At 42.1% G+C, this 25,943-nt stretch overlaps 2 protein-coding genes across 15 annotated transcripts; one reads left to right on the top strand and one right to left on the bottom strand.

Annotated features, from left to right (window-relative positions):
• The first annotated feature begins 1,252 nt into the window (after positions 1-1,252).
• Positions 1,253-18,112, top strand: csde1 (cold shock domain containing E1, RNA-binding). Of its 13 annotated transcripts, none has more exons than XM_053425559.1 (22): positions 1,253-1,397; positions 3,778-4,057; positions 4,402-4,467; positions 5,366-5,612; positions 7,642-7,840; positions 8,489-8,655; positions 10,127-10,213; positions 10,633-10,730; positions 10,814-10,895; positions 11,214-11,342; positions 11,471-11,596; positions 11,719-11,934; positions 12,088-12,258; positions 12,342-12,506; positions 14,178-14,306; positions 15,077-15,255; positions 15,363-15,475; positions 15,585-15,704; positions 15,804-15,982; positions 16,070-16,233; positions 16,339-16,471; positions 16,580-18,112. In XM_053425559.1, exons 4-22 carry the CDS (start codon positions 5,487-5,489, stop codon positions 16,625-16,627), a joined length of 2,631 nt encoding a protein of 876 aa, XP_053281534.1. In that variant the 5' UTR covers positions 1,253-1,397; positions 3,778-4,057; positions 4,402-4,467; positions 5,366-5,486; the 3' UTR covers positions 16,628-18,112. The 13 variants fall into 13 exon arrangements, with proteins under 13 accessions (XP_053281534.1, XP_053281537.1, XP_053281535.1 ...); XM_053425562.1 differs by adding an exon at positions 12,944-12,961 and having other exon boundaries at positions 3,778-4,467; positions 12,342-12,494; positions 14,199-14,306; XM_053425560.1 differs by adding an exon at positions 12,944-12,961 and having other exon boundaries at positions 3,778-4,467; positions 14,199-14,306.
• Positions 18,113-18,728: 616 nt separating this feature from the next.
• Positions 18,729-21,995, bottom strand: rassf11 (Ras association domain family member 11). Of its 2 annotated transcripts, XM_053424831.1 has the most exons (4): positions 21,889-21,995; positions 21,672-21,743; positions 21,339-21,494; positions 18,729-21,258 (listed from the first exon to the last, which is right to left on the bottom strand). In XM_053424831.1, the coding sequence occupies exons 3-4, from the start codon at positions 21,439-21,441 to the stop codon at positions 19,931-19,933; spliced, it is 1,431 nt and encodes a 476-aa protein (XP_053280806.1). In that variant the 5' UTR covers positions 21,442-21,494; positions 21,672-21,743; positions 21,889-21,995; the 3' UTR covers positions 18,729-19,930. The 2 variants fall into 2 exon arrangements, with proteins under 2 accessions (XP_053280806.1, XP_053280805.1); XM_053424830.1 differs by having other exon boundaries at positions 21,672-21,980.
• Between the last annotated feature and the right edge of the window lie 3,948 nt (positions 21,996-25,943).

Genomic DNA, 25,943 nt, shown 5'->3' with positions numbered 1-25,943 from the left:
TTCAACTTAGATCAGCATTCAGCCTAGAACCGAACCCCCAACTCTGTGACCGGATCTCAGACTTCCTCATCTACCAACCACAATCTGTCAGGATTGGAAACACCACTTCCGGGACATTTCTCATGAACCGCGGCACTCCTCAAGGATGTGTACTCAGTCCCATACCGTACACACTCTACACACACAACTGTGCAGCCTCACATGAAAACACAAAAATCCTGAAATTTGGTGATGAAACAACAGACCTGGGTCTCATCAGTAACAGCGATGAATCAGCATATCAGAAGGAGGTGGAGGACATGGGGCTGGGGTGTCAAAAGAATAATCTGACGCTCAGTGTCAGCAAAACAAAGGAGGTGTTAGTGGACCTAAGGAAAGGGAGGACTCAAATCACACCATTACACATGGGTGAGACTGAGGTGGAAAGGGTAGACAACTTCAAATACCTCAGCGTCCACATCAGTGAGGACTTCACCTGGACCCAACGCATCACTCAGCTGATCAGGAAGGCACAGCAGATGCTCACAAACAGACCGACCAACGCCTGCAGAGAGTGGTCAAAATCGGCCCAGTACATCACTGGAACGACCCTCTCATCCAACCCATCTCTGCAGGACATCTATCAGCAGAGGGTCCTCAGAGATCCCACACACCTCCAGCACCACCTCTTCACACTCCTTCCATCTGGCAGACGGTGTAGGAGTGTGAAATGGAGGACGTCAAGGATCGAGGATAGGTTCTACCCCCAAGCAATGAGAATGACTAACATCTCCAAGCCATTGGCCGTTGAACCTAATCACCTTTGAAGTAAAGGGTGACCCATTAATTAACTGATCAAAATCATTAACACAATCTTTTCACCTCTGGAGCTGTGTTCGCGTGTGGGTGACACCACAGGAGCTGTATAATTGTTTCTGTAGTTTATTTACGTTTGAACCAGTTACTTCACTTTTATTCGATTTGGCTGCAACACTGTTTACCCCTGATACTCAAAAGGAGTTTTTTGGAGGGCTCCTCCATCAGCATAGTGGTGAGTAGATAATGTGTGCATTTTTTTTTGTGTGTACTATCCCTTTAACATCATCAGCGCAGTTTAAGAACTTTCTTGTAATTACTGTCAATTAGTGTTTTAACTGAATCCTCCAATGACTTTAACTAGGTTTGGTTCGAATTATCTACATTTATATACACAGCTATGCCTCAGTTACAGCATTTTATTATCAACGTTTCCCATGGATCATTGCGAGACAACGATCCAGCTGCTCAGTAGCGTCCACTCTTCCCTGTAGGCTCTCTGGTCGCTCCGTTGAAATATCGCGATATCTGCCTCTCTGCTCACTACGTAATGTGCCGTGCTGCTTCTAGCGGCGCTGGTGACAGTGCTGAAAGCTGTTGGGGTGAGTTTTTATTAATATTATCTTTTCAAACAACTCTTCAGACATTGGTTTGTAACGGGCCAGCAACAAGTTAACCCCGTGTTGTGCAGTGGGGCCTCAAACACGAGGTTTTTGTCCGGCGCTTCATCATACGCAGAGCCCGGGCCTGGGTTGGGGGCAGCCGTATTTTCCCTCACCATAAATCACCACATACACGCACACACACTGTAGTCAGCAGCATGCTAGCTAACTAGCAGCTAGCCGCGAGTTAGCATTGTTAACGGTCTAGGTACGTTGCTTAATGTCATGCATTGAGAGCCCAGTGTTGCTGAGAACACGTCTCCGTATGTCAGGCTCGACATTGGTGTCGGGTTTATAGTCGAGCGATGGACAAAAACGTTACAGTTGAATAGAAATCAAGTGGCGCTAACGGGGACTCGTCGTTCGCAGCTTCTTTGTTGTCCCGTCCTCGTGCCGTTAGCGCTCACTACCTCTCGTTATGTGTTTTAAACCCAGTTGTACTTCAGTAAGGCTGGTTCACAGTGAGCCAAGTTAGCTGCAGCTGTACTCGGATCGTGGAACAGCTCGTGTTTTCGGCTCGTCTCTGCGTCACATTCACGTTGGCAGCCCCGAAACTCCGCTTTAGAGGTTGCAGTTCCATCTGTCACTCCACCCGGTGTCGGAAGGAAAACCAGCGTTGCTACGAACTACGATTTGTTTTAAGTCTGAGTAACTTTTAGTGTATCACGTGGATGCCGGATGTGTCTGTCCAACTGGTATGCCCGTTTCAAGTCCCGTTAAAGTCTCTACTAAGTGCACTGATTTAAGAATGAAGCCAGCGAAAACTAAAACCCATGTTTTGCGAATGGAGCCTGTTATACGTGCCGCTGTTTTCTCACTCCGATCACTTTTCTTCCAACTTTCCCGTGAGTTTCAAACCCCGCACAAGTGTCAGTCAAATAACTCACCTGAGCTAATTTGTACCGCTAGCTTGAACTGTGTCGCAGTGAACTGGTTTCCATGTGGAAAAGTAGGAAACGCCCGGGGGTACTGGCTGTTTACGACTTGAGCGTTAGCGGCATGCTAAGCCGTGTGCTTCTGTTTGTCCACACAAGGTCATTGAGACGACTACTCAGATACTCAATCATCACTGTGTGTTATTCCGATGAACCAGCAGTGAACCGTCGACGTGTGAGAGGTATTTGTACGTGTCGGCTCCTGGCGTGGACTGTGACACGAGCTGCTTGGGCCTGTGACGCTTCCCTGCCGCAACGTGTTGGATCAGGCCTCTATTAGCGGCTCCAGCTGAGGATGGCGGCTCGCTGGGAAGTCACATGGCTGGTGGGGCTGTCATGGTGCTTGTTGATCGGGCCACGGACCAGCGAGTAGCACCGCTGGTTAAATCTTCCAGGACCAGAGACCTGCTCGAGGTTCTGGTAGCTACACGGTCAGAACTGGGACTGTCTGCGTTTTTGCTAGTTTGTTCTTGCTCAACTATCCCCGAGCTGCGTTGTTTGATGCTCATCAGAAAGTGTTGAAAATGCAAATCAGCGCCTGTACGTTCAGTTTTTGTAACTGCGCACTGCTGAAAAGGGGAGAGTGGAGCAATGCCACCTCCTCCATGGTTCACACAAGTGTTGTCTCTTTTCGTCGCTCATCACCTTTAACCCAGTAACCCAAGCCATCTTGTGATAGCTGACGTGTTTGTGTTTTCACTACAGCTGCAGTTATTGTGGGTCTGTGAAAGGAAGGAAAACTTGGTGGTACATCACACATTATAACTCTGCTACAAATATGAACTAGGAATCGTATATTAACCTTCCGGGAAACAAGTGGGAAGAGTCATTGCGACAGTCACAGCCGACTAGATATCATGTGTCCTGTGTTGGCCCCCCCAGCTTGTTTTTTTCAAAGCAGTGTATTTGGGTCAACACCACTCTGCTCTAACCTACTGATTGAGCTCAGGTGCTAAGTGTCTAACTAGCATTAGCTACATTTACATGTGTAATACAAAAACATTTGATTCACGCGTATCAAGCGAGCACATTTACATTAGATCTGGGATAAATGACAAAACAAGACTGTCCAATATGCTGCCATAAATATCACTGACGGTATGCACAAGGACTTGTTGATTAACAGCTCTTGCCTGGTAGTCAGCTGCCTGGCATTATGGGCTGTATCCAGAGGCATCGTAGGAAAACCTATTTTTATACTTGTGAGTCTGGGGCAAAGAATCAAGTGTTCTCACAAACCTCTGGTCACTGGTGGACCTCGGGAGTGTTTCTCATGTTACAGTTCTCTTTGGTCTTCACCCAAATATTTCATATGTGAATTTGTCAAACAACATAAAGTTAAGTCATGTTTTTCTCAACCAACTAAATCTGCTTTTTCTCAACAGTATGAAGTGAAACGGAACTGAATTTTTGTACCATCCGGAACTGCTTCAAGTTCAGATCATAACAAAGAAACTGAAGACAAACCTCCCTCAAACAAGCAAAGTTGCAACACTGAAGACACGCAGGGGAAAAAATAAAAAGGGATCACTTCAAGGCTTCAAAACGCAAGAAGTAACCAAATCCTGAAACGACCAAAGAAGACTCGCATCAGCTCAACCGAAACACAGAAAAGAAGCAAGCCTATGCCCAAGCGTATTCTGAATAACTGATCTGAAACCAGAAGTTTGTGCCTACTCAACAGCTTTGACAAAGCACACGTCCCAACGCTGCTCTTAGCCCTCCTCATCCTCACCACACCTCAGACTCACCGCCGGGGTGTGGAGTGGGCTGCTATCTGCTATTTTTTTTTTCTTCTCCTCCACATAGTTCCCCGAACCTATCCTCTTCTCTTCTCACTGTTTTTCTTTAACATTTTCCAAGCAGTGTTATTGCACCTGCGTTTGCCTTTTTTGTGCCAGACCCCCTCCTCCACACATCATTTTTTGCTTTGTGCAACCATCTAGAACTTGTGCCAGAAACGTGTAACAAGCGTGTGTGTGTGTGTGTGTTCAACTGTGTGCATGAAGAGATCTGCAGGAACTGTATAGTCATCAATATCCAGAGAATAACAAGATACAAGACGACAAATAAAGGTGGGTTTCGACTGTACTACTTTCTTAATATAAGACTTTTTGTGGTGATGTCAACTGTACTTATTTACATATTTCATATTTCACTTTTTCAAAAATGTCCTCGTCCAAATGTGTAAGTTATATGTTGATTGTAGTGGTTTTCTCCTGAAAATATGATTCTGTAAATTCCCTGTTTTTACACATTAATCTTACTACACAGCTGTACAAACACAGATTGTGTAACACTCTAAATTCTAGTTCAGTTTGGCCAGCCGTGCTGTGCAGACTTTGTTTTCTTATCACTGAGCACCAATCACAGCTCAGTTCATCCTTGTTTGTTTAATCAATATTCAAATTTGAAAAACACGTGAGCAACCTTTGTAAATAATGGCTGTCATTGACATTTTTGTATGTTGAGTTTTGGCCTCATCAATTGGTTAGCATTTATCAAACAGCAGCTCATTCAGTGATTATTTGAAGGTGATTATTTCACAGTGAAAGCAGCTTCTGCAGCGCTTCATTGAATTTAACCTTGTACATTGGTCTTAACATGTAATCACATGTTTGGATCTGGACTTGAAAGCACACAACCTCAAAGTGCAAGATGTAATACTCAGTTGAAGATTAGATTTTTGTCATGTTATTGTTAATGCTATTTCGCATATTTATGCTCCACCAAGCCGCCACCTCCTCCAATCAGTTACACTAGTTGTGCGGTTTATTTTGAGGAGTGATTTGATTTCCTTTTCTCAGCCAGTCCCCTGCCTTTTTTATATTCTGGCACTAAATACATATCCTCCCTAATTGAAAAAAAAATCCTTTTCAACTCCTTCAGCTATTTGGTACACTGTGACACTTGGTACACTGGCTGACCTATCTGCCTTACCCGTTATGTTTGTTCCTCTCTTCACCCTTGCAGACATCCAGCGGTGTATCTTTGGGTGGTAACATTAATAAATAGCACTTAAACGTCAAGCAAAAAAACATCAAAACAAGTAATCAAGTGCTCAAGCAAGTTTGGTCCGAGTTTATGGGAAAATATGGGCAGCCCCTGGAAAGGCTTTGTTGAGTTTACCTTGCCTGCGTCGCCTCCCACCGCGTTTGTTAGCGCTGACCTGAGCAGCACCTCCCCTGTCGGACTCAGCCTGTCGCCATATGGCCGCTCCGTAAGTTTCACCTTCCCACCTCTTTTTCAACGTGCCCCACCCCCCATCAAACACCCATCCACCCACTTGCCCCTGCATCTCTGCTGTGAATGGCCTAACTTTCATCCTTTTTTTGGGCTCCCGAGACTAGCCTCTACTCAAGATATATTGTTACAGGTTGAGGGGGGTTCTGCTGCTTAGACTGTGGAAATGTGATGCTTTTTTCTTTCTTTTAATGAATCCTCCAAGTCTTTTTTTTTCTTTTTTTTTCTCATATTTTATTTTGCATCTGAAACCTGAAGAACCCTTATTGGGTGTTGACACGTGCAAATCGTTACGTCTCTTCAATCAAGGCAACGCTAAACTACATAACAGTTGGAAACCTGGAATAACGTTAATTTGTAGTATTTAAAGTTCTTGCCCATCAGAACTGAACCCCTGCATTATCTCTGAGACTAAAATTGTATAGTCATGTAATCACTGCACAGGCAGCCAAACCAAAGGTTTAGACACTCTGCCCTTGTATTCAAGTCTTTAATATCCTGTACCAAGGGTATTCGTGTTAAAGACCTGCATATTGTCAAGTCTGGTTGTTTTGATATTGCAGAACTGGACCTAAAAGAAGAGGCTGCTCTGGGACCCCCCAACTCATAACCCATAATCCATCACCAACACTCTGTCCACTGCAGATGCACTGCTATTTGATCTGTCATTTGCATTTTCTGGTTCCTCATTTTTGGTAGTTTTATTTTGACGTGACCATGAGTAAGATTTATGACACTTCATGTAAACCATTTCATCTTGAAGAACTTGGTTTCAGTTTTTAAGTCTGCCTTCCCCAAAGAGCCATTCCTGTTTGATTGCACTGGTATTGAATAATGGTGTGATTGTGTCACAGTATCAAAGTGTCATGGTAGCAGCCATTGTTACCGAGTGTCCATTTACTTTTTGGCTTGGTATTTTGTTGTCAGGATTTCTCACAGGGTTTGAGTATTAGTGGTGATTGTAATAGGGTAATATAATACAAGGTAACTTGTATGTAGAATATTGCTGAGATATGGTGCCCCCATCCCCCCCAAAAATCGTGCAGGGGCGGATTATGAAATGTCAGCAGATTAGCGAGGTCAAGTAGAAGAGGGTGCCAGATAATAACTTGTTTTGTGTGATTACAACTTGTGATGACGTTTATTTACACAAAATCATTAAATGCTATGCGCACGCTCCTTGTCAAAGTTGTGGCCTCCTCAACAGCATATTCAAGTCCTCTCCCCCGTGTCAGAAATGGAAAGAGACTCCTCTGAACCGCCAGTGGCTTGCAACACTGGCTCTGCCCCATCCACCTCTACCGGGCCCATGTCTATCCCCCGTTCTGCCTCCATCTCTTGCCACCCCTACCCAGGAAGCAAAAAACACAAACGGACTCCCTTGTATCAGAGATCAGTAAGCGGTCATGATCGGCAGTGCCCACGCTGACTTTAACAGCCCCGTCACCCGCTGTTGTCATGTGACTTTTTGCTAACAGCATGGTTTGGAGTAGCGTGGAAGTTTGACCAGGATGTAGGGGCAAAGTTTGATAAGGGAATTTCACTGGTTTTAAATTGTCGTCTGAGAGGAAGTTGAACATTTTATGAATTTGTCTGTCTAACAAGAATTGCATGAAAGTTGTATCAGCGCTTAGGTGATGTGGGACTAAAAGCACATTATATAGTGGGTGAATCGTAGTTTGAGTGCATGACACAAGGTCAATCTGAAATGTTGCAGTTTGTTTTTTGAAGATTTGAAGACTGAGAACCGTTCTTTAGCATAAATGTGTTTTGTCCTCTAAATGGCCAGATAGACCCTGAAGGCTCTAATGTAGCTTTATATTTGCTTTTTTTCCCTCCCCACATGCTATGAAATGTGCTTTACATGCATGTTTTGAAGTGTTTTTCAGTTTTTTTTTTTTGTAAGTTGGCATTTAACCCTGCATTAATTGCAGCTACATTTTTGTCTGCTTTAATGTTGATCCACTTCTGAATGCAGTTTAACACTTGTCTCTCCTCTCCCCTAGATGAGTTTTGACCCAGGAATGCTCCATAACAATGGGCACACTGCATACGCCAATGGCTCAGGACCAGGCATTAGAGAGACTGGCGTGGTGGAGAAGCTTCTGACTTCCTATGGGTTCATCCAGTGCTCTGAACGTCAGGATCGTCTCTTCTTCCACTGCTCTCAGTACAATGGCAACCTGCAGGATCTCAAAATAGGAGGTTAGAGGCCTTGTGCACAAATCATGAATAACTAATCTGTCTCAATCCTCACCTGGTAATAATAAACGCCTTGAGCCACATGAAGCCATTAAGACCAAAGGAGCAGAATAAAAGAACACAAAGCATTTTTGAAAATGACCACCTAAAACCTGAGGGTTTTTATAGCAAACGTATATTTCTCAGACTGTGAGGCAGAAATAGGTGAAAGGAAAAACATTTGGCGTTCATTCTAAATCATTGCTGTTTCCCTGAAGTTAATTAACATTTAAAAAAACTAACTAATATAGATGAGACTTCCTTCGTCTTCCTCCTCAAACACGCCTCTTACAGACTTAGCCTTGATCAGCAGGAATCATCTAAATCTTCTTCCTTGTTTTCATCAAAGAAACACTGCTGTTATCTGCTTTAATCTTGCTGGGATCGTCAGCCATCATCGGAAAAGCAACTTTACCAACTACATTTTCACTTTCATGAGAGAATTTCAAAACGTGTACATATTTCATCTGACTCTAAAAGGAGAAGCACGCAAACGTCGCTCCCGGTCTTAAAGGTCATTACATACATGTACTGCATCTGGTTTAATGCAAATCAAGCTCCCCCTGTATCATTTGAAGTGTGCTAACTGTTTTCCTGCTTCTCTCTCCTCAGATGATGTAGAGTTTGAGGTATCCTCTGACAGGCGCACTGGCAAGCGCATAGCAGTGAAGCTGCTTAAGATAAAGCCAGAGGTGCTGCCAGAGGAGCGCATCTCGGGCCAGGTGGGGCCAGACCTGCACGCCTATCCCTTTACTGTGCTGCATGGTTATATTCATCCAGTTAAGGAACACCATTTTATTTTTGGTTCTGTCCCTGTCTGTCAAATGATTTATATGGCCCATTGTGTTTAGGGCAGGGGATGATATTCCAAGTACACGGTAACATTTGATCCCCCTCTTATCCTGTATTTAAATGAAGAAAAAACAAATTTCAAGATTTGATGACGTGCATGTTTGCTTGAGGAGCTGAATGTTAAATTACCCAATGGGTTTATACTTGTCAATGGGCCAGACTGCTCCGTCATTAAGTTGAGTTGACCCAGTAAAGGCAGCGGTGTAACTTGCCAGACTGTCAACATGCTATTGACACTCATCCTGTAATGCATTCACATAACTAATCGGACAATGTAGAAGACAGTGTGTTTCCACAAAGCAGCAGACTGGTACTGAATCAGTTGCTTATTGAATTCTATAGTCAGGTTTAGACGTTTTATTAAGATTTTACACTGCAGCACAATCTTGCTCATGCAACTCTGCTAACCTGGAAGTAGGGGTGTAACGGTACATGTATCTGAAACTGAAAATTGCAGGACAGGCCCTTGGTTCATTACGCACGTGTACCAAACAAATGCAGCGAGTCCACCTGCCAAATGTATTTATCTTATGCTGACATTGCGCGGCTGCTGTCGGTTATGTAGCTGGTTGCACATCGAACTTGCCCACTGTTTTGAAACGGCATCATAAGAGTCATGGTCCACTAACCTTGGAAATAACTAACGTTAGTGGGACGAGGAAAAACGAATTCAGTGCAAACACAGCTCAACTTGGCTTCAAAGCTACTGCTTGCAAATATTCAGACACTGTTTAGGCAAAAAACGAGGGTTAGGGTTATTTTTATAATAGCCGACATGTGACAGTTCACTGTTGTTGAGAATACAGGGTTCAAACACACACAGAGTAATCAAGCCCCATTACGAAGTTCCCTCTCATCCACATTTCAGCCAGCAAGTCACACCAGCCCTTTATAAACCTCTGTCCCTAGAGGGAGAGTGTTTGTGTCCTACCAACAGGGCATCAAAATCTTTCTGCAAACTGTTGACAAGTACATTTTTTTTTTTTTTAAAGAAAAAATGAAAATACAAATGATTAACAGTTCATTTTCAACATGCATCACCTTAATGGATATTTGAGTAATTATGATAATTTTATGAGCATGTTTACTTTGTTTTACTTAGAAAAAAAAAGACTTAATAAAAAGCGAGAAATCAGTTTAATGTTTTCAGTCCCTTGTTTCTACTGTACCGAAAAACGTTCTGACCCGTGACCTCTAAAAAAGAGGTTTGTGTACCGTTACACCCGTACCTGTAAGTGATGCTCTACACCGCTGACACTTAATCTACTTGTTATTATGACATTTATTTGAAATTCAGCCTTTCATCCATCATGTGTCCATAGAGTATGTAATTTGAAAGAATATTGCCGAATCAGTGTGGTAATGGCTACCATCTGTGATCTCCCCCATTTACTGCAGGTTGTCTCATCAATCCCAGTGCACTTGGATGGAAAGTCTGGCCCTGTGCAGGTTCCCAATGGCAGTGTCTGTTATGAAAGAAATGGGGTAAGAAAAGTGACAAATTAAAACATGCTTGATGCTGACTGTTATTTTAACGAAGCAACAACACATCCCTCTTAAAGATATTTTATGTAATCAGAAGTGGATCTCCACAGTCTAAGTAATTAAGCACTGAAAGCAGAAGAGTGAAGCTGCCTGCAGTGAAATCTTTCTTTACATCTCACTCAGTTGTACAGACATCGAGCCAACACACGTCTTTTCTTGTAATAAAAAAAAGGACGTAATCGGTAACACCAGTATTGCTACAGGTTTATTACCCATGGGGAACATTCCCACAGTGTGGCATCTCTACTCTGTTTATGTATTCACACAACATTTTATTAGGTGGTTTAGAATGTAAAAGTTTAATCATTCAAATGTGTGCCCTAGCCATTTGACAAGGTTTGACACTGTGATGTTCACAGGAAGTGTTCTACCTTACCTACACTCCTGAGGATGTAGAGGGTAACATCCACCTGGACACGGGTGACAAAGTCAGCTTTTACATGGAGACCAACAAACAGTGAGCCCATCCCTATTGACACTATTGTCTTGATTTCCCAGCGGTTGCCTTTTTTGCCCAATTCATTTCTCTATCTCTTTCAGCACTGGTGCCGTTAGTGCTCGTAATATTCAGCTGGTGAAGAAAAAGCAGATGCGGTGCCAGGGTGTGGTGTGTGCTACAAAGGTACGGACCAATGATCTCCTTACATGAACCTTTTCTAATTTCGTTAATAAGGCATTGTAGGATTGTTTGATGGCTGACTTTGCAAAACAAAATGATCAGTCCAGAGATGTTAAGTATATGGACTTTACCTGACAACCCAGATTTAACCAACCATGCTACTTGTTTACCAAATAAGCGGAAATAATCAGATCTGCTTTAGATATGGTGTTTGGTAGTATGATAACTAGATGCCATTTATCCCGTTCTATTCCATACCTCAATGATTTCCACCAAACTCATTTTGACTGGTAGGTTGATGAACCATGTGTTGTTTTACAGGAGGCCTTTGGATTCATCGAAAGGGCTGACGTGGTGAAGGAGATTTTCTTTCACTACAGTGAGTTCAAGGGGGATTTGGAGGCTCTGCAGGCTGGAGATGATGTCGAGTTCACCATCAAAGACAGAAATGTAGGTGTCATCAAGCTTTCAACTGTACCATCCACAATTTTTTTTTTTTTTTTACCAGTGTCTCTTATTACTGGTCTTAACGTGTTTAGAACATTATTTACCTTTTTGTTTTTGATCTTGTGGCTTAGGGTAAAGAAGTAGCTACTGATGTGAGGCTGCTCGCTCAAGGAACGGTCATTTTTGAGGATATCAGCATTGAGCAGTTTGAAGGCACTGTCGTCAAGGTCATTCCCAAGGTTCCCACCAAAAACCAGGCAAGTAGATTATAATTCTGTCAAGGTGGATTCTTGCGTATTTCATGAGGCTTTGGTTATAAAACTAGCGATGCACCTGTGAGTCACTAACCAAGAATTTGTTTTCTTTCCTGCGTCCACAGAACGACCCTCTCCCAGGTCGCATCAGTTCCCGCATTGGTTTCACTGACAAGGAGCTGCCGTTCGGGGAGAAGGACACAAAATCCAAGGTCACCCTTTTGGAGGGCGATCACATTCAGTTCAACATCTCCACCGACCGCAGAGACAAGCTGGAGAGGGCGACGAACATCGACGTCCTCCCAGACACCTTCGACTTCACCAAGGAGACGCGTGAAATGGTAAATGACTCCTACAAAAAGGGCTTGATTTTCACAAATGGTCTATTAAATTATTGAATATATCATTTTATTTGAAAAAAATGGCTGATTTATAGAGACCTTAAGTGATTACCTATTCATAGACAGCTATTGTGCCACCAATACTCTTTCTAGGGGGTGATTGCGGCTATACGTGATGGCTTTGGCTTCATAAAGTGTGTGGATCGGGATGCTAGGATGTTCTTTCACTTCAGTGAAGTGCTGGAGGAGAGCCAACTGCACATCTCGGATGAAGTGGAGTTTACTGTTGTGCCTGTAGGTCCTGTTAATAAGATTTTCACCAAAGTATGTATTTTGTGTTACTACTTTAGCCGCCACATTTCAATTACTCCTTAAACAAATGAAATTAAATGTTCTGTCGTTGCCAGGATATGCTGTCGGCTCAGAGGAACCATGCCGTGCGCATCAAGAAGCTGCCCAAGGGCACAGTGTCCTTCCATACCCAGTCTGAGCAGCGCTTCATGGGTGTGGTGGAGAAAGAAGTTATTGCTGTCAACACAAAGAATGCCAGTCCTACCAAGGTGAAGGAGAAGGTATTATTATGACATGTATAACGGAATCTACCCCCCATTTCTTTGAAAAACTGTAGCCTTGTTGCTCCAGCCCAAACCTACTTATACCCCTCTACCCATTTTTAGTTCTAATTTTACTCTTTGCTTTGTCCTCCATTTACCTCCACCTGTCCTTGTCCCTTGTTGGTTTAGAAAAAAGACAAGGTAGGGACTGAGACCTTCTGCATGAAGCCACATGAGTCATGTCTCACAAATGAGTGATGATGATGATATACAAATTATTCTTTTATTCAGTCAAATAATTTCACCAACTTTATCCAAAATATTCCTAGACTTCAGATGTTTAATAAAAATTCAACAGTTGACACATAACGCAGTGTATGAAAACAGCTTTTGACAAGCGTGCTGTTGACTAGCCTTGCTGTGTAACAAGTGTTTGTGTTTCTTATTTTTCCAAGGGTAAAGTTGTAGAAAAGGTTGGTCTTTGCAGGCCTCTGGCCAACCAATGACAGCATGGTGTTTGATCACTATTTAACAACACAATTTAGAGACACACTAATCCCGACTACTAGAAAGGGTTTTTGGGAACAGACTGTTTAGTTCTTGAGGGAAAGAACCCAAAACATTTTTCAAATCAGAATCTGAAGCATAAAATTCAGTTGTCAAACCAACCTGGCCAGCTGAACTAATCCACTGTTTTTGTCACATTTATGTTCGTTACAAAAGTGAATCTAGAAGGATGCTCTGAGAGCGAATACCTTCAACAAGACTGATGCTCTCACTCGACCAGTCAAAGCAGTGTTTCCCATCGATTTTCAGACTGTGGTGGCCCGTCATATTTTAGATATCCTTTCATATGAACCAAAAATCTATTTACATTCCTCACAAAAACATGAACGATTTCTAACTTGGTATTTTGCCTTGTTGCTGACTTGTGCAACGTGCTCACTCGCACTTTCATGTCATAAAGGTTTTACCATCCACACAGACAGTCTGACCCCCACAATTTATATTATACTTTTATTTTCTGCAAGCAATGCAGGTCTGTCTCACACGGGAACCCGCCTTTCCCGCTTAGGTCTTTGAACCCTTTTAATAACAGGCAACGGCGGTGCACGTGCACCCACGATTCGACCATAAATTGAATTATTCAATCAATTCATAATTTATGAAGCAAATGATTCTGCACCGCAATGCAATGGAATCTTCTCTGACCCAAACTGCATCCTTCCAAGTGCCTTAAAATTCTTTCCAATTTTTCTTTTTATAAACCTGACTTACATTTAAGGTGAAAAAATGATCTACATGTTGGAGGTAACAATATCGGCAAATTGCATTGCTGATCATTAAAATCATTAAAACAATTGAAGGAATAAAATATGTGTCTTAAAGGACTGTTCCCAATAATTGAAACTACAGTAGTGATGCTGCTGTAACACAGAGCTGTCGCAGTAGACTAGGCTAATGCTAACCATCCGTGCTTGTACAGAGTGAAACATTGCACAAACTGAGGCCTCTCATGCTTGTGTAGGCACACCATCTTCTAATACATGCATACTTTAAAATGCTCTGCTCAATTCATCTGAAACCGGCAGCTTAAACACATTTGGTTGAAATGTCTATAACTAATGAGCGATTTAGCAGTGACTGGGAGCAGCTGGATCAAACAACAGGGATGCTCAAATAATTTAGTTTGATGGGTCCTTTTGCCAGGAATCAGAGGAAGGAGTTATTGGATATGATGACTGTGGAGAGAAGCTCACTGTGGCCTACCATACTAAAGACCTAGAGGGAGGAGGCATCCCACAGGTTGGAGACAAGGTAAATACAGTTATCTTCAGATTTAAAGACTATACAAAGACTCATAAGTGCAAACTGCTCACTAAAATGACTTATGTACCCATTTTGACCTGATAAACCGAATTTCATACTTTTCAAGACTCGTGACTGATTAAGTGCGGCATGATTCGCTGACATACTGGGCAAGGTGAAATGCATTATGGGAAATGTGTTCGTCAGCGCTCTTAGCCCGCAATTGTTTAATATTTTAAATAGAGTTTCAGGCAAAGACTGAAGACCAAGCAATGGGAGTGATATTGAAGCATAGTGCAGCAGTGGTTAATTGACTAACAATGAATGAATGAATGAAAATAACAATGAAGGCGAGTCAGACCCAGACGATGTCCCTGCTGATACACTGACCAAGGCTCAGTCGGTATAAGACATTTTTGAGGAGGCGTAAGTTTTCCAGCCTTATGGTTTTTAGAAAATGTTCAGTTTAGGGAAACTGCAATGATTCAAAGGCCAAAGGTTTTTCATTTCATGTCTCTACCTGCTTCAGAAGCTGATCATTTTTGTTATTATATACATTCCTCAGAAAACCTTCAGGTTTTTTCAGTGATCGAACAATGCTACATGAAACTTTTTAGAGTCTTAATGGGTCAACTGAAGTGGTTCTGCTGAAAAGATGATTTGTTTGCTCCTGCAGCTGAGGATCGCTGCTAATATCACCCACCTTTTTGTGGCTCTGTTTTGAGGAATGATTCAGTGTTTGTCTCTGCCTTGCTAAACTTACAATGTTTGTCCTCTAGGTGGAGTTCTCCATCAACGAAGTGAAGCGAACCGGCCAGCAGAGCGCAGTCTCCATCAGGGTCCTCAACCGTACCTCTTCCAATGCCAAGAGACTACATGGTTTTGTCGCCACACTGAAGGACAACTTTGGCTTCATTGAGACGGCAAATCATGACCAAGAGATATTCTTTCACTACAGGTAGAGTTTAAATTCAAAGATTGTATTTTTTTCTGATTTCTTGTGAGTGACATTCAAATATCTGAGAATTTGAACTCTGGTTTTATTTAAATCTGTGTTTTCCTCAGTGAAATGTGTGGAGACTTGGACAGCTTGGAGCTGGGCGACACGGTGGAGTACACGCTCTCTAAAGGAAAAGGAAACAAAGTCAGTGCTGAAAAGGTTACCAAAGTGGCTGCAGGTATGAAGAGTTTTAGCTGATTTCTTTCAACGATTCACTTTTAAGATTTGTTAACTTGGCTGGTAAAGGGACTTCAATTAAATTGTGAAATATCCCTTTTCTCTTCTAGTGAATGGCATTGGTGAGGATGTTGGTGCGAATGTGATGATGGGGAAAGTCATCCGTCCTTTACGCAGTGTAGACCCCTCCCAAACAGAATACCAAGGGCTTATTGAAATCACAGAGGAAGGTTGGTGACAAATTATGATGGGACTTTGCAGATCCACTATTTAATTCAGTTTGTCTTTTAGGGAAATTAAATTGTCACCCCGCTTCTTTGTTGTCTCAGATGGAACAAAGGGTCCAAGTTATCCCTTTGGAATCATGGGTATGGCCAGCAAGGCAGATTGTCTGCAGAAAGGAGAACTTGTGAAGTTCCAGGTTTGCACAGTATCCCAGACTGGACAGAAGATGGCCTATACCGTTGTCCCCCAGCGTAGAGCCTTGGTGGAGTGTGTCAAAGACCAGGTAGGTGATCAACAATTTATTTCCAGAAACTGAAGTTATCCTCAAGTGAGGGATACTGATTTCAATGTTTCTTTTGGTTGTCCCCAGTTTGGATTCATCACATATGAGGTCGGTGAGAGCAAGAAACTGTTCTTCCACGTAAAAGAAGTGCAAGATGGCCTGGAGCTCCAAACCGGGGATGAGGTGGAGTTCTCGGTCGTCCTTAATCAACGCACAGGGAAATGTAGTGCCTGCAATGTTCGCAGAGTCAGGTAGGAACTCCGGCTGGTTGAGTACAGGATATTTGATGTTTTCAATCTGAATATATTTGGTCTCAGTGTTAATCTTGAATTCATATCATGTCCCTAACATTGCAGTGAGGGGCCTAAACCAGTGGCAACTCCTCGCCCTGACCGTCTGGTGAACCGATTGAAGAGCATCACCCTTGATGATGCCAGTGCTCCTCGTCTGGTCATCGTTAGACAGCCCCGCGGTCCTGACAACTCAAAGGTACGGCCCAGCCTACTGCACTGCCACTGCAAGCTTTTCCTGAACTCTGGGTTACTTGAATTTTGTATTATATTGACATCAACATTAACAAAGTTTGTTTTTGTACAGGGCTTCAATGTGGAGCGCAAGACTCGTCAGCCTGGCGTCATCGACTGAGCAATACAGAGCCTAAACCCCCCCACATTCAGTGTTGGTGGGATTTGGCAACAGCAGGAGATAAGGGAATTTGATTTGACACATGCTTGTACACACAAACTCAAACATAAATCACGAACACGCATACAGTAATTGGCATGTGTAATCTTTGTCCCCATCGATACCTGCGAGGGAAACTGTCATTTCATGGTTCCCTGCCTCCCATGTATGATGTACTTGATATGGAGTCCACACTGCAGTGTACATGGGATCTCTGAGTGTGTGTGTGTGTGCGTGCGTGTGTGTGCGCGCCGTATCCTAGAAGTGATTAGTGTGTAATGGAGGTATATGTTTCTGAGGGCCTTGCCCCTCTAAAATCAGAGTGATGACTGTGTGGCTGTCTTTGTCCCTCTCTTTTGAACCTGCTTTGTCTGGAATTCTGCACCTGTCCTCTGTCCTGTAGTCTGCCTGGGTTGATGAGTGGCATGTCTTTGAGCTACTGCTCCCGTTTCTTTTTCTCATGTTTGCCCCTTAATCCATGGAAACTTCAAATGGTTTCATTTGTCAAGTTTCCACTTTCTGTATGCTTTCCTACAAAACGTATATAAAGCAAAGTTCCCTCCATAAGGAGGATCATATTTCTCATATGTGCGAGCTTAAACTGAGGATTCTTCGCTGCTCGTTTTTTTTGAGCAGTTTTAAAATGCTTTATTGAAGAGCTGAAGTGAAAGCATGGTTTGTGATGTATGTGAATGTCAAAGTAGTTAATCTAATGGGTTTAACTTTAGCAATCTGGAGCCTTTAGATATCTTTTTGGTATTCACATGCTCCACTTAAGCAAATTTTCCCGGGTGCAGAATTCCTTGTGGCATCTTATATCTGCAGTTCTTTTATACTATGTTATTTTTTTGTTTTGTTTTGTTTCTTGCACATGTTTTTGCTTTTGTTTTTTGTTTTTTTCATTAAAACTCAATCTGCTAATATTGAATTAAGTAAGAATAAGGTGCCTAAAAACTACAAGCAAAGTGACATTAAAAAAAAAAAAAAAAATGTAAAAAGAAGTATCCTGTCCCAGCCAACCGCCAAAATATTCAGAACAATCTTAGGGTGGCTATCTTTTCTAGTAGAGATAATACTGATATGCATCCCAAACCTCTGGGTTGAACTATACTGTATGTAATGTGTGCTATTTTTTTTTTCTTTCTTTTCTTAGTGGAAGTTCAAACTTCAGATATAAAGAAACAAATTTAACTTAAATAATATGGGAGGTAAAGTATTAGAAAATCCAGTTTAAAAAAAAAAAACATTAAAATTCAGGATATCAGTTATAGCGCTCTGGAGAAGTGGTGGGTGAACTGTTGTGCCTCTGCACATTTAAGTTGCAGTCAAAATTACTTTCAACTTCAGAAATCACCAGGGTTCAGTTAAACCACATTCAGAGGTTCTCATGTACTTTTGTTAATGGTCTTGAATGAAACAATTGAATTAAAAGTTTTATGAAAATTACGAGCTGTTGTGTATTTCTTTTATTTCAGAGGCTTCAGGTCTGCTTTAACAGATCTGACGGAAGACTCTAAAGCATGAAGTAAAAACACTTGAATTCAGGCCATGAAACCTTTTAGGCAGGTAAAATAATGAATTGCATAATCTGTAGTTTACGTCGAAGTTTTGGGGCCATGTTGACAAATAATTTTGAGCATAAAGCTGTTATTGAAAACAAAATTATATATTGTAAAAAAAAATGTTTAAGAAATAAGCAGCAAGGAGGACTTGTGCTCACCAGCGTTCCATCCCTTCTGGATCCAAAATCTTGAACCTCTCATTGTGAAACTGTGAAACCTTCTGAATGTCACGTAGGTGTCAACAATGATGTTGAGTGGACAAGTACCAAGCATTTCCTCATTCACAAATAGGCAATTTTCTCCATGTCTATGTAGTTCTTTGTTTGGAGCAGACAGTTAGATACTGATACTTATGATAATGCAGTGCTGGCTAGCTAAAACATCACGTTTAGTTGTGTGAAACCTTTACCAACTGTATAACTTAAGGTGCTCGACATTCCTCATTTTAACTCGGGCAACAGCATATTGTCTCTTTAAATGACACACAGCCCTAAAATGACTTTTGTCGTAAGCTTACCATTTTATTAATACAAATCTCAGATTTCATTGTAGACCAATGCCTCAACTGAAAGAGGACATTTTAACTTGTGACCTTAAGAAAAACCACAAATGTAAGTTATGAAATTACTAAAAGTGTTGATTTAGATAAAGAAATCACGACTTTCAATACAGAGCACTGAATAGAATCTGTCACACAATGAGGCATTCACCATATTTTCATGGTAGGTTTTTCTGGCTTTGTATTAGTGACTGTTTATTTGCCAGAACAGAGGAAACAGCTTTGAGGCAAGGGCGCAACTGCCCAATAACATGTACAGTACAAAGAATTCCATTATTTACTTCAATGCAGGGTTGAATTTACAGCAATCATGAAGAATCCAGTAAAATAAAAATAACATGTCACATTTAAATTTGTGCAAAGTTAAAACAATTTCTGTTTTGTGGTTTTTACAATTCTAAGCTATCCTGTGTCCCTAATGACTTCCTGATGGGACGGGTGTTTGATTTCCACCTCAGCTGATCCCCTGCCCTTGTTCCCTGCTTGTGACCACATGGCCTCACTTCTGACATGGAGCCATTTTATGCACAAGGGGGCTAACGGAAGGGAGCAAACCCTGGGAGGGCTGGGTTGATGAGGGTTATTGAGGGCCTCCATCGCAGAAACATACACTAGATACAATGGGTCTTTCATACACTCAGTACAAATTAAAGAAACACTATGTAACTGCTACTGAACAACAGCGCCCTCTACAGTCACTTGTTTAATCCTGTTTAGCTCTGTGTCCGAGCGATTGAGTTGTTTTCATGTAGAGAAAAAGCAAAACCTCTCAATGTGCTGCATGGGGCTCTGACTGTGTAGTCCTACTTCCTGAACCGCACCACAACTGAATGGATATTACCCATGATTCCCGGCTGCTTGAACTAGAGGAGCTGCTGCTGTAACAAAAACACCAAACTTTCCTCCCTGTTTTTAATGACTTCTACGTGTTTTTAACGGATCTACAGTCCAGCATTACTCTTGAGTTTGTTAAGTTCCACAATTTCCACACTTCTCATAATTCTTTTTGGGGAAACTGCTATTTTAAGGTCAAAAAGTAGCGAAATGCAAATTAAAATTGGTGCGAAGAATAAAACAAACTGTTATACAATACAGCATTCATCATATTTTACTGGCTTCGTATCAGTGCCTGTTTATTTGCCACTAAACCTTAGTACTACCCAGATATATTGTGAGTTCAGTGCGGTGAATCACCTTCTTTTTAGTCTGTAATTGTGTGTTTTGGGCTTCAGACCAGCGTGTCCACCACTCCCTGAGCTCTGTGGGACCCGTGGGCCGCCGCTCTTTTATCTGGTTGGGAGAAACCAGGGCACGAGGAGAATCGAAGTCTTCTCGGGGCAGGAACTTCCTGTTAACATAAACATCCCCAACTGGATCAGATCGTTGCTGATATGCGTCCTTAGAGGAAAACTCAGTGGCAGCACCACCATCGACTCCTGAAATCATCTCTGAATCTTCTTTAACAACGTTCTGAGGGGCAAAGAAATCAAGCCCCTGCATTTTGCACTTGTTCTCCTCCAGTTTGGTTTTGCACTCAACAGCCTTCGCCCTCATCTCAAGGAACTGTCTCTGCAGGTCTTTCTCGTGACCTTCCTCCGCCTTTAATTCATTTTCCCAAAACTTGATCTGCTCCATCTCCTGTTCAGCCAGTCTCTGCTGGGCGTCCTGCTCAGCTCTTTGGGCTCTCTGTCTCTCCTCAAGCTCAATAATCAGTTTGTCTATGCGGCCTGTCTGGACCTGCAAATCCTGCAAACAACTGAGCTGACGAATGACGGTTTCTTTGAGACTATTTTTTTCATCTTCAGCTGCAACTACGCTTGAACGGCAAAGGTCATCATCAGCTTTTGCCTCTTTGCTCTTCTTGCAGCGTTTACTGTCTTTACCCCTCGTCTGGCTCCCAATGCAGCAGGATGTTTGATTGTCCAAGTCTGTCTTGATACTTTTCTGACCTCTGACTTTGCTCCTACTTCTTCGACCCGAGCTATCTTTGTCACTAGTGAGAGACACATCGACGGAGGCATGGTTCCTTTTATCGGTTCTCTTGCTGTTCTTGTCACTGGCGGTACTGTAGACCTTGCCTTTCCCCAGATTCTCCAGCCATTCCCAGGCCTCTTCCATGAGCGTCAGAGACTTTCTTTTAGGCTTCTTCGGGTCCTCCTTCTGGGGCTCGGCTTCTTGCCTCGAGCAAGGCAACGGCGGCAAGCTCCGGCGATGCAAACTCAGTGAACCGCTGCCTCGCCGCATTCGAGCCGCTGCATCCTTCCTTCTCAGGGGTGGGCAAGGCTGGTATCTGCCAACTTTTGTTCTGCTCATTTCATCCCAAACACAGGGTCCATTGTGGAGCAGGGTGAGCTGGACCTCCCGGGCCTGCTCGCCGTATTTCTCAAGAGTCTCCAGAAGGCGTTCGTCGGGGGTCATGCACCGCTCGAAGTCTTTGAATTTCTCCCGCAAAATGTAGCGTCCGGGCTGACCTGTAGAGACAGATGAGCGTGGTCAATAGCTCGCTTAGCATGTCGCAAAACATAAATTGTAGAGCCACCAATATACACACTCAGGGCTTGAGCCAACGACACGACCACTTCTTGGCATGTTGTTTCCTCTGTCACTCCACAGACCACCCGCTGGACGCCGTCCACTGACACCTTCACTTCCATTGTATCCAGGCTCTGCTTTTAGGAAGTGCGCTGTGCAGGGGCTCTTGTCGTCTCTGTAAGGGGAAGTGGTGGAGACAGCTGAAGGACCCTTGTTAGCACAAACTGTAATCTGTAATGGTCAAGCTTCAGGGCAGCTTGAATCACTCTCAAAAATAACTGATCCAGAGAAGACAAGCTTTTAAGAACACATTTCCGCAAGTAAAATCCAATAAAACAATACAGAGACCCACCTTTTTGTCCTGTCTGCAGTCCAGATGTTTGGACCCGTCTGTTCAGGGGCTGGACGCTCTGCTGTGGAGGAACTGCGGAGCAATTAAGACCAATTAAAATTCCTGATGGCATTTCTTACTGGACAGTGAATGTTCCCACCCATCGTTTACACACAGCAAAAATAGAGTTTGTTTAGACTTCAATGAAATTGTAAAATTCTGCTCCAGCAGCTACAACCGTGACATGCTGCAACACTCTGATGCTTCTGTATAATCTAATGCAGAACTTGTTCCTGGAAACAAACAGGTCCGGTCTGTGTGTAGTCTCCAGTGAGGATTATACATTAATGCTGTTTATAGATCTGGGTGTTCCCTCTTTATCATTCCGACAGGAAGCGTGATAACGGTCCAAGTAGAACATGTAAACATGCTGAGCTTGTAAACTGTGCAACCAAGTCCTCCGCTATCAGGCAAATACCTCAGTCAGTCTGTGGAATACTTAGAACCTTCACTTAAATTACTTCAGCTACTTTTCTACAACATGTTAGGTTTGGTTTTCCTTCAGCATTTGCTTAAGTATCTTGATGTGGGTCGATCTATGAAACATTTCTAATAACGTGTTTGTGGAGACTTGTGTATTTATGCTGCTGTGAGTTTCTGTCTGAGTTCTCAGTGTGGCTGTTGGATTAGAGGTTTCAGATTTCATCCCACATGCAGGATCTGGCATTACCTGCGAATCTGACACTAGTCACAATCAGTACCAGACAAGTATTATCAAATAACTTCATCTAGATCTATTTATATAGTGGGAATATACACAGTTGGAAGTTTTGTTAGCTGCTTTGGGCTCAAACTAACTCACTGTTTTTGGTGCTTTTGAAATGCGTTGCATTATACAGAGAGTTGTTTCTGTTGTTCAGCCTACAGTCAGGTACAGAAATGAGGTGCACAACATAAAAAGGACACCTGCTTGTATAATGCAATAAAATTTAACAGCACAATGTTGAATCAACACCATGAATCTAAACCATTTATTTCCAAATTGAATATTGAATATCGTATTGAGTTATTTTGATGTAGACAGGTGTACCTGATAAATTGCTAACTGAGTGAATAGAAGTGAAGGAGGTTCTTTTGGATTTGTTTCATTCTCCTGTTCACACGACTCATGTGTGGCTGGTTCTCCGATATATTTTCATATGATGTTTGAAATGAATGAGAACAATGAAAAACCAGAGGAAATGTCGGTCTGACCCAAACAGCTCCCAGACCGGAGGCAGGACGGGAGCAGCACCTGCTGCGAGACCGTCTGACAGTGATAGTTCTGAGGGTAATATGAGCCTGGGACACTTGGACTCCCTGCCCTGCTCATGTCAACCACATGTCCAGGTTCATGTCGAGGAATAGTCGGATCTCTCTAGAACCTTTCACTTTTGCAGATCTGTGCAAAGTTCACACTCACAATAAACAAAAAGGAAGTGTTTAATCTGGAGCACGAGACGGTTAAACCCAGGTCTGGTGTTTTCATATAAATTGTGTATAAACTGGGAAAAAAATATAAATATTTACAGGGTTGGTCATTTTGAAAATGTCCTAAAGCACCAGCTCTCAGGGGTGAAACTGACTGACTGCCCGTTTCCAACTTGATCTCTTAAACTAGTTGCACCCTGAGAGGAACGCTGACATTTAGGATCACATTCCCTAAAAATAGACATGTTGTTAAGGGTTCTCAAGCTGCACATCGTCTACAGATGAACGGAGGAGCAGAAGTGTGTTATACAAGTGAAAGGCTAAATGTGGGAAATTTTTTACAATTTTCACCTGAAATGATGAAGCACAATTTTTATCTTATCTTTTGTGGTTTCCAGCCATGCCAATAGTTCAGTGCAAGATTTAAGTGAAAGGGATCTAGTGGCAGCAATTTTATATGAAATAATCTTAATTGTACGAGTTGTTTTATTTATATTTCAATACTTTATATTGACATCAGGAGCATGTTTTTTACAGTAGCCCAGACTGGACAAAATAAACACCTTTTGAATTTTTATGACAACTGAAGGCTACCACAGGTTCTCTGTCATGTTTGGAACGAGAGGGTGAGGTGAGGGGTATTCAGCTGCAACATGCAACTTCACCACTAGTTGTCACTAAACTCTACACACTGAACCTTTAATAATTCATGTGATCAGGTTCAGGGATATATTTTGATTTCTGTCTTCTATGATGTGAATTTGATTTTGCTTGTGATGCAGTTTAAGCTCGTAAGAAACCCAAACTGAAGAAATATTCCCCAAGGAAGTAAATTTCTCTGAGTACCCAGGATACGGCCGCTGGAAGAAAAACATGCTGCTGATGACTTTGTCAAATGTAATTTTCTCCTGCGTTGAGTAGAACATATAAAATATCCATTCACATATTTATAGTAGGCATTCACGAAAGAGGGATATAGTTAAAAAAAAAACAGTCCAAATAAATCTAACATATGCTGAATGACTACACACTGGACTCTGATGATCATACGTGTATATCACAGATTTTATCAAATGAAAATGTACATACCAGTTGTCTGGTGGTCAAACTACTGTTGTGGGGAAATCCTGATCTAAAAAATTCAATTTTCTAGCACAGTTGCTCAAACACATTGAGGAAAATGTTAACTGATAATTTAGGGACTCTTTGCTGTGAGGACGTCATTAATCGGTATGTCCACCACTTTGGTTTAGACCAAAATGACTCAACAAAGATAAGATGCATTCTTGTGAAATTGGATACAGACAGTTATGGTCCCCAGATGATGAATCCTGATGACTGGGGATCCCCTGACTTCTTTCCATCTTAATGACTCAGACGTTTGTGTCCTGAGAGAGTCTGGATGCAATGAAATGTTTCTGTGTCATCATGAACTAAATTCTTTAGTAAAACTCAATTGCATTGCGTTCATCAAATATTCTGACCCCTTCACTTTTTTCACATTTTGTTAAATTGATGATAGCAAATTTGAAGGACGTCCATCACTATAGCACTCAATCAATTCAATTCAATTGTATTTGTGTCTTGCCACATCATTATATAGAACATCTCAAGGCACTTTACATAGAAGGTCAAGACCTTGAAGATGAAAACCTAAGAAACCCAACAGTTCCCACAATGAGAAAGCACTTTGGCGACTGTTGAGAGAAAAAAGCTCCCTCCTTAGCTGGAAGAAACCTCTAGCAGAACCAGACTCAACGTGGGCGGCCGTCTGTCTCGACCGATCGGGGTGAGTTATGATCTGAATCAGGACCGTGCGGCAGAGTGAGGACCTCTCCCCAGTGAAAGACACATGACTGCACCAAATGACTCTCCCTGGTCTGTTGAAATCAAGACTGACCTAAGTCCTGAGCATCATGTCCGGAGGAAACCAGCCACTGCTCATCGCTGTTCCCGATGGTGAACCATGGAGATGCCGGTATCATGCAGAGTTCACCTTCCAACAGGACAATAACCCTACACACACATAGACCTGTTCCAGACAACCTGCAGGGCCTGGATGGTTCATAACGTAGCAGGAGATCAGAAATATATTTTTGCCCTAAAGCATTCAGTGCTTTATAAACCAACAGCAGGATTTTGAAGTGAATTATATGACAGACACAGAGTCAGTATCAAGATCCTAGACCTGGAGTGAGGTGATCCACTTTCTTGGCTGTAGTGACGACTCGAGCAGAAGTATTTTGAATCAGTTTCTGGTCAATTCAATTTATATATTTTTAAGATATATCTTTTATAATATATAATATAATATATATATTTGTAAATTTATATTTTCATATATATATTTAAAAAGAGAGACCTGTAAACTCATCATTACAATAGTCATTTGGCTAAAGATTGCATTTTTCCCAAATCCTGCTGAGACATGAGTCCTCGATATGTTCTCAAGGTGCTAACAAGCTGACTTCGTAATTTTAAGTTAAGTTGGCTGTTAAAGTTAAAGTCTGAGTCTATGCATTTTAACTCGACAGAGTCAACTGTTCTTCCCTGTCTTTAGAAACAATTATATCCCTCTCATATTTGTTTAAAGGAATTTTTAACTCATCCATTTAGGGGTTAAACATTACACCTTCTTAACCCCGTCAAAATATTTTCTTTTATTATTTTCACCCAGTAGCATTCATATTTTTTAATCTTTTGCATTTGTATCGTAGAAAAGTGTTTTGTGATTGTGCTCAACATTAACTCGCGTAACCCGGCCATGTGCAGAGCAACTTGTGTAGCTATCAGGGTGTTATATAATGAGTCCCCTCAAACACA

This window comes from Pleuronectes platessa, chromosome 6 (genome assembly GCF_947347685.1).
Source record: "Pleuronectes platessa chromosome 6, fPlePla1.1, whole genome shotgun sequence".
In the NCBI taxonomy this organism is placed as follows: domain Eukaryota; kingdom Metazoa; phylum Chordata; class Actinopteri; order Pleuronectiformes; family Pleuronectidae; genus Pleuronectes; species Pleuronectes platessa.
Note: the sequence above shows the minus strand (reverse complement) of the source record. Positions and strands in the feature narration are given on the sequence as shown.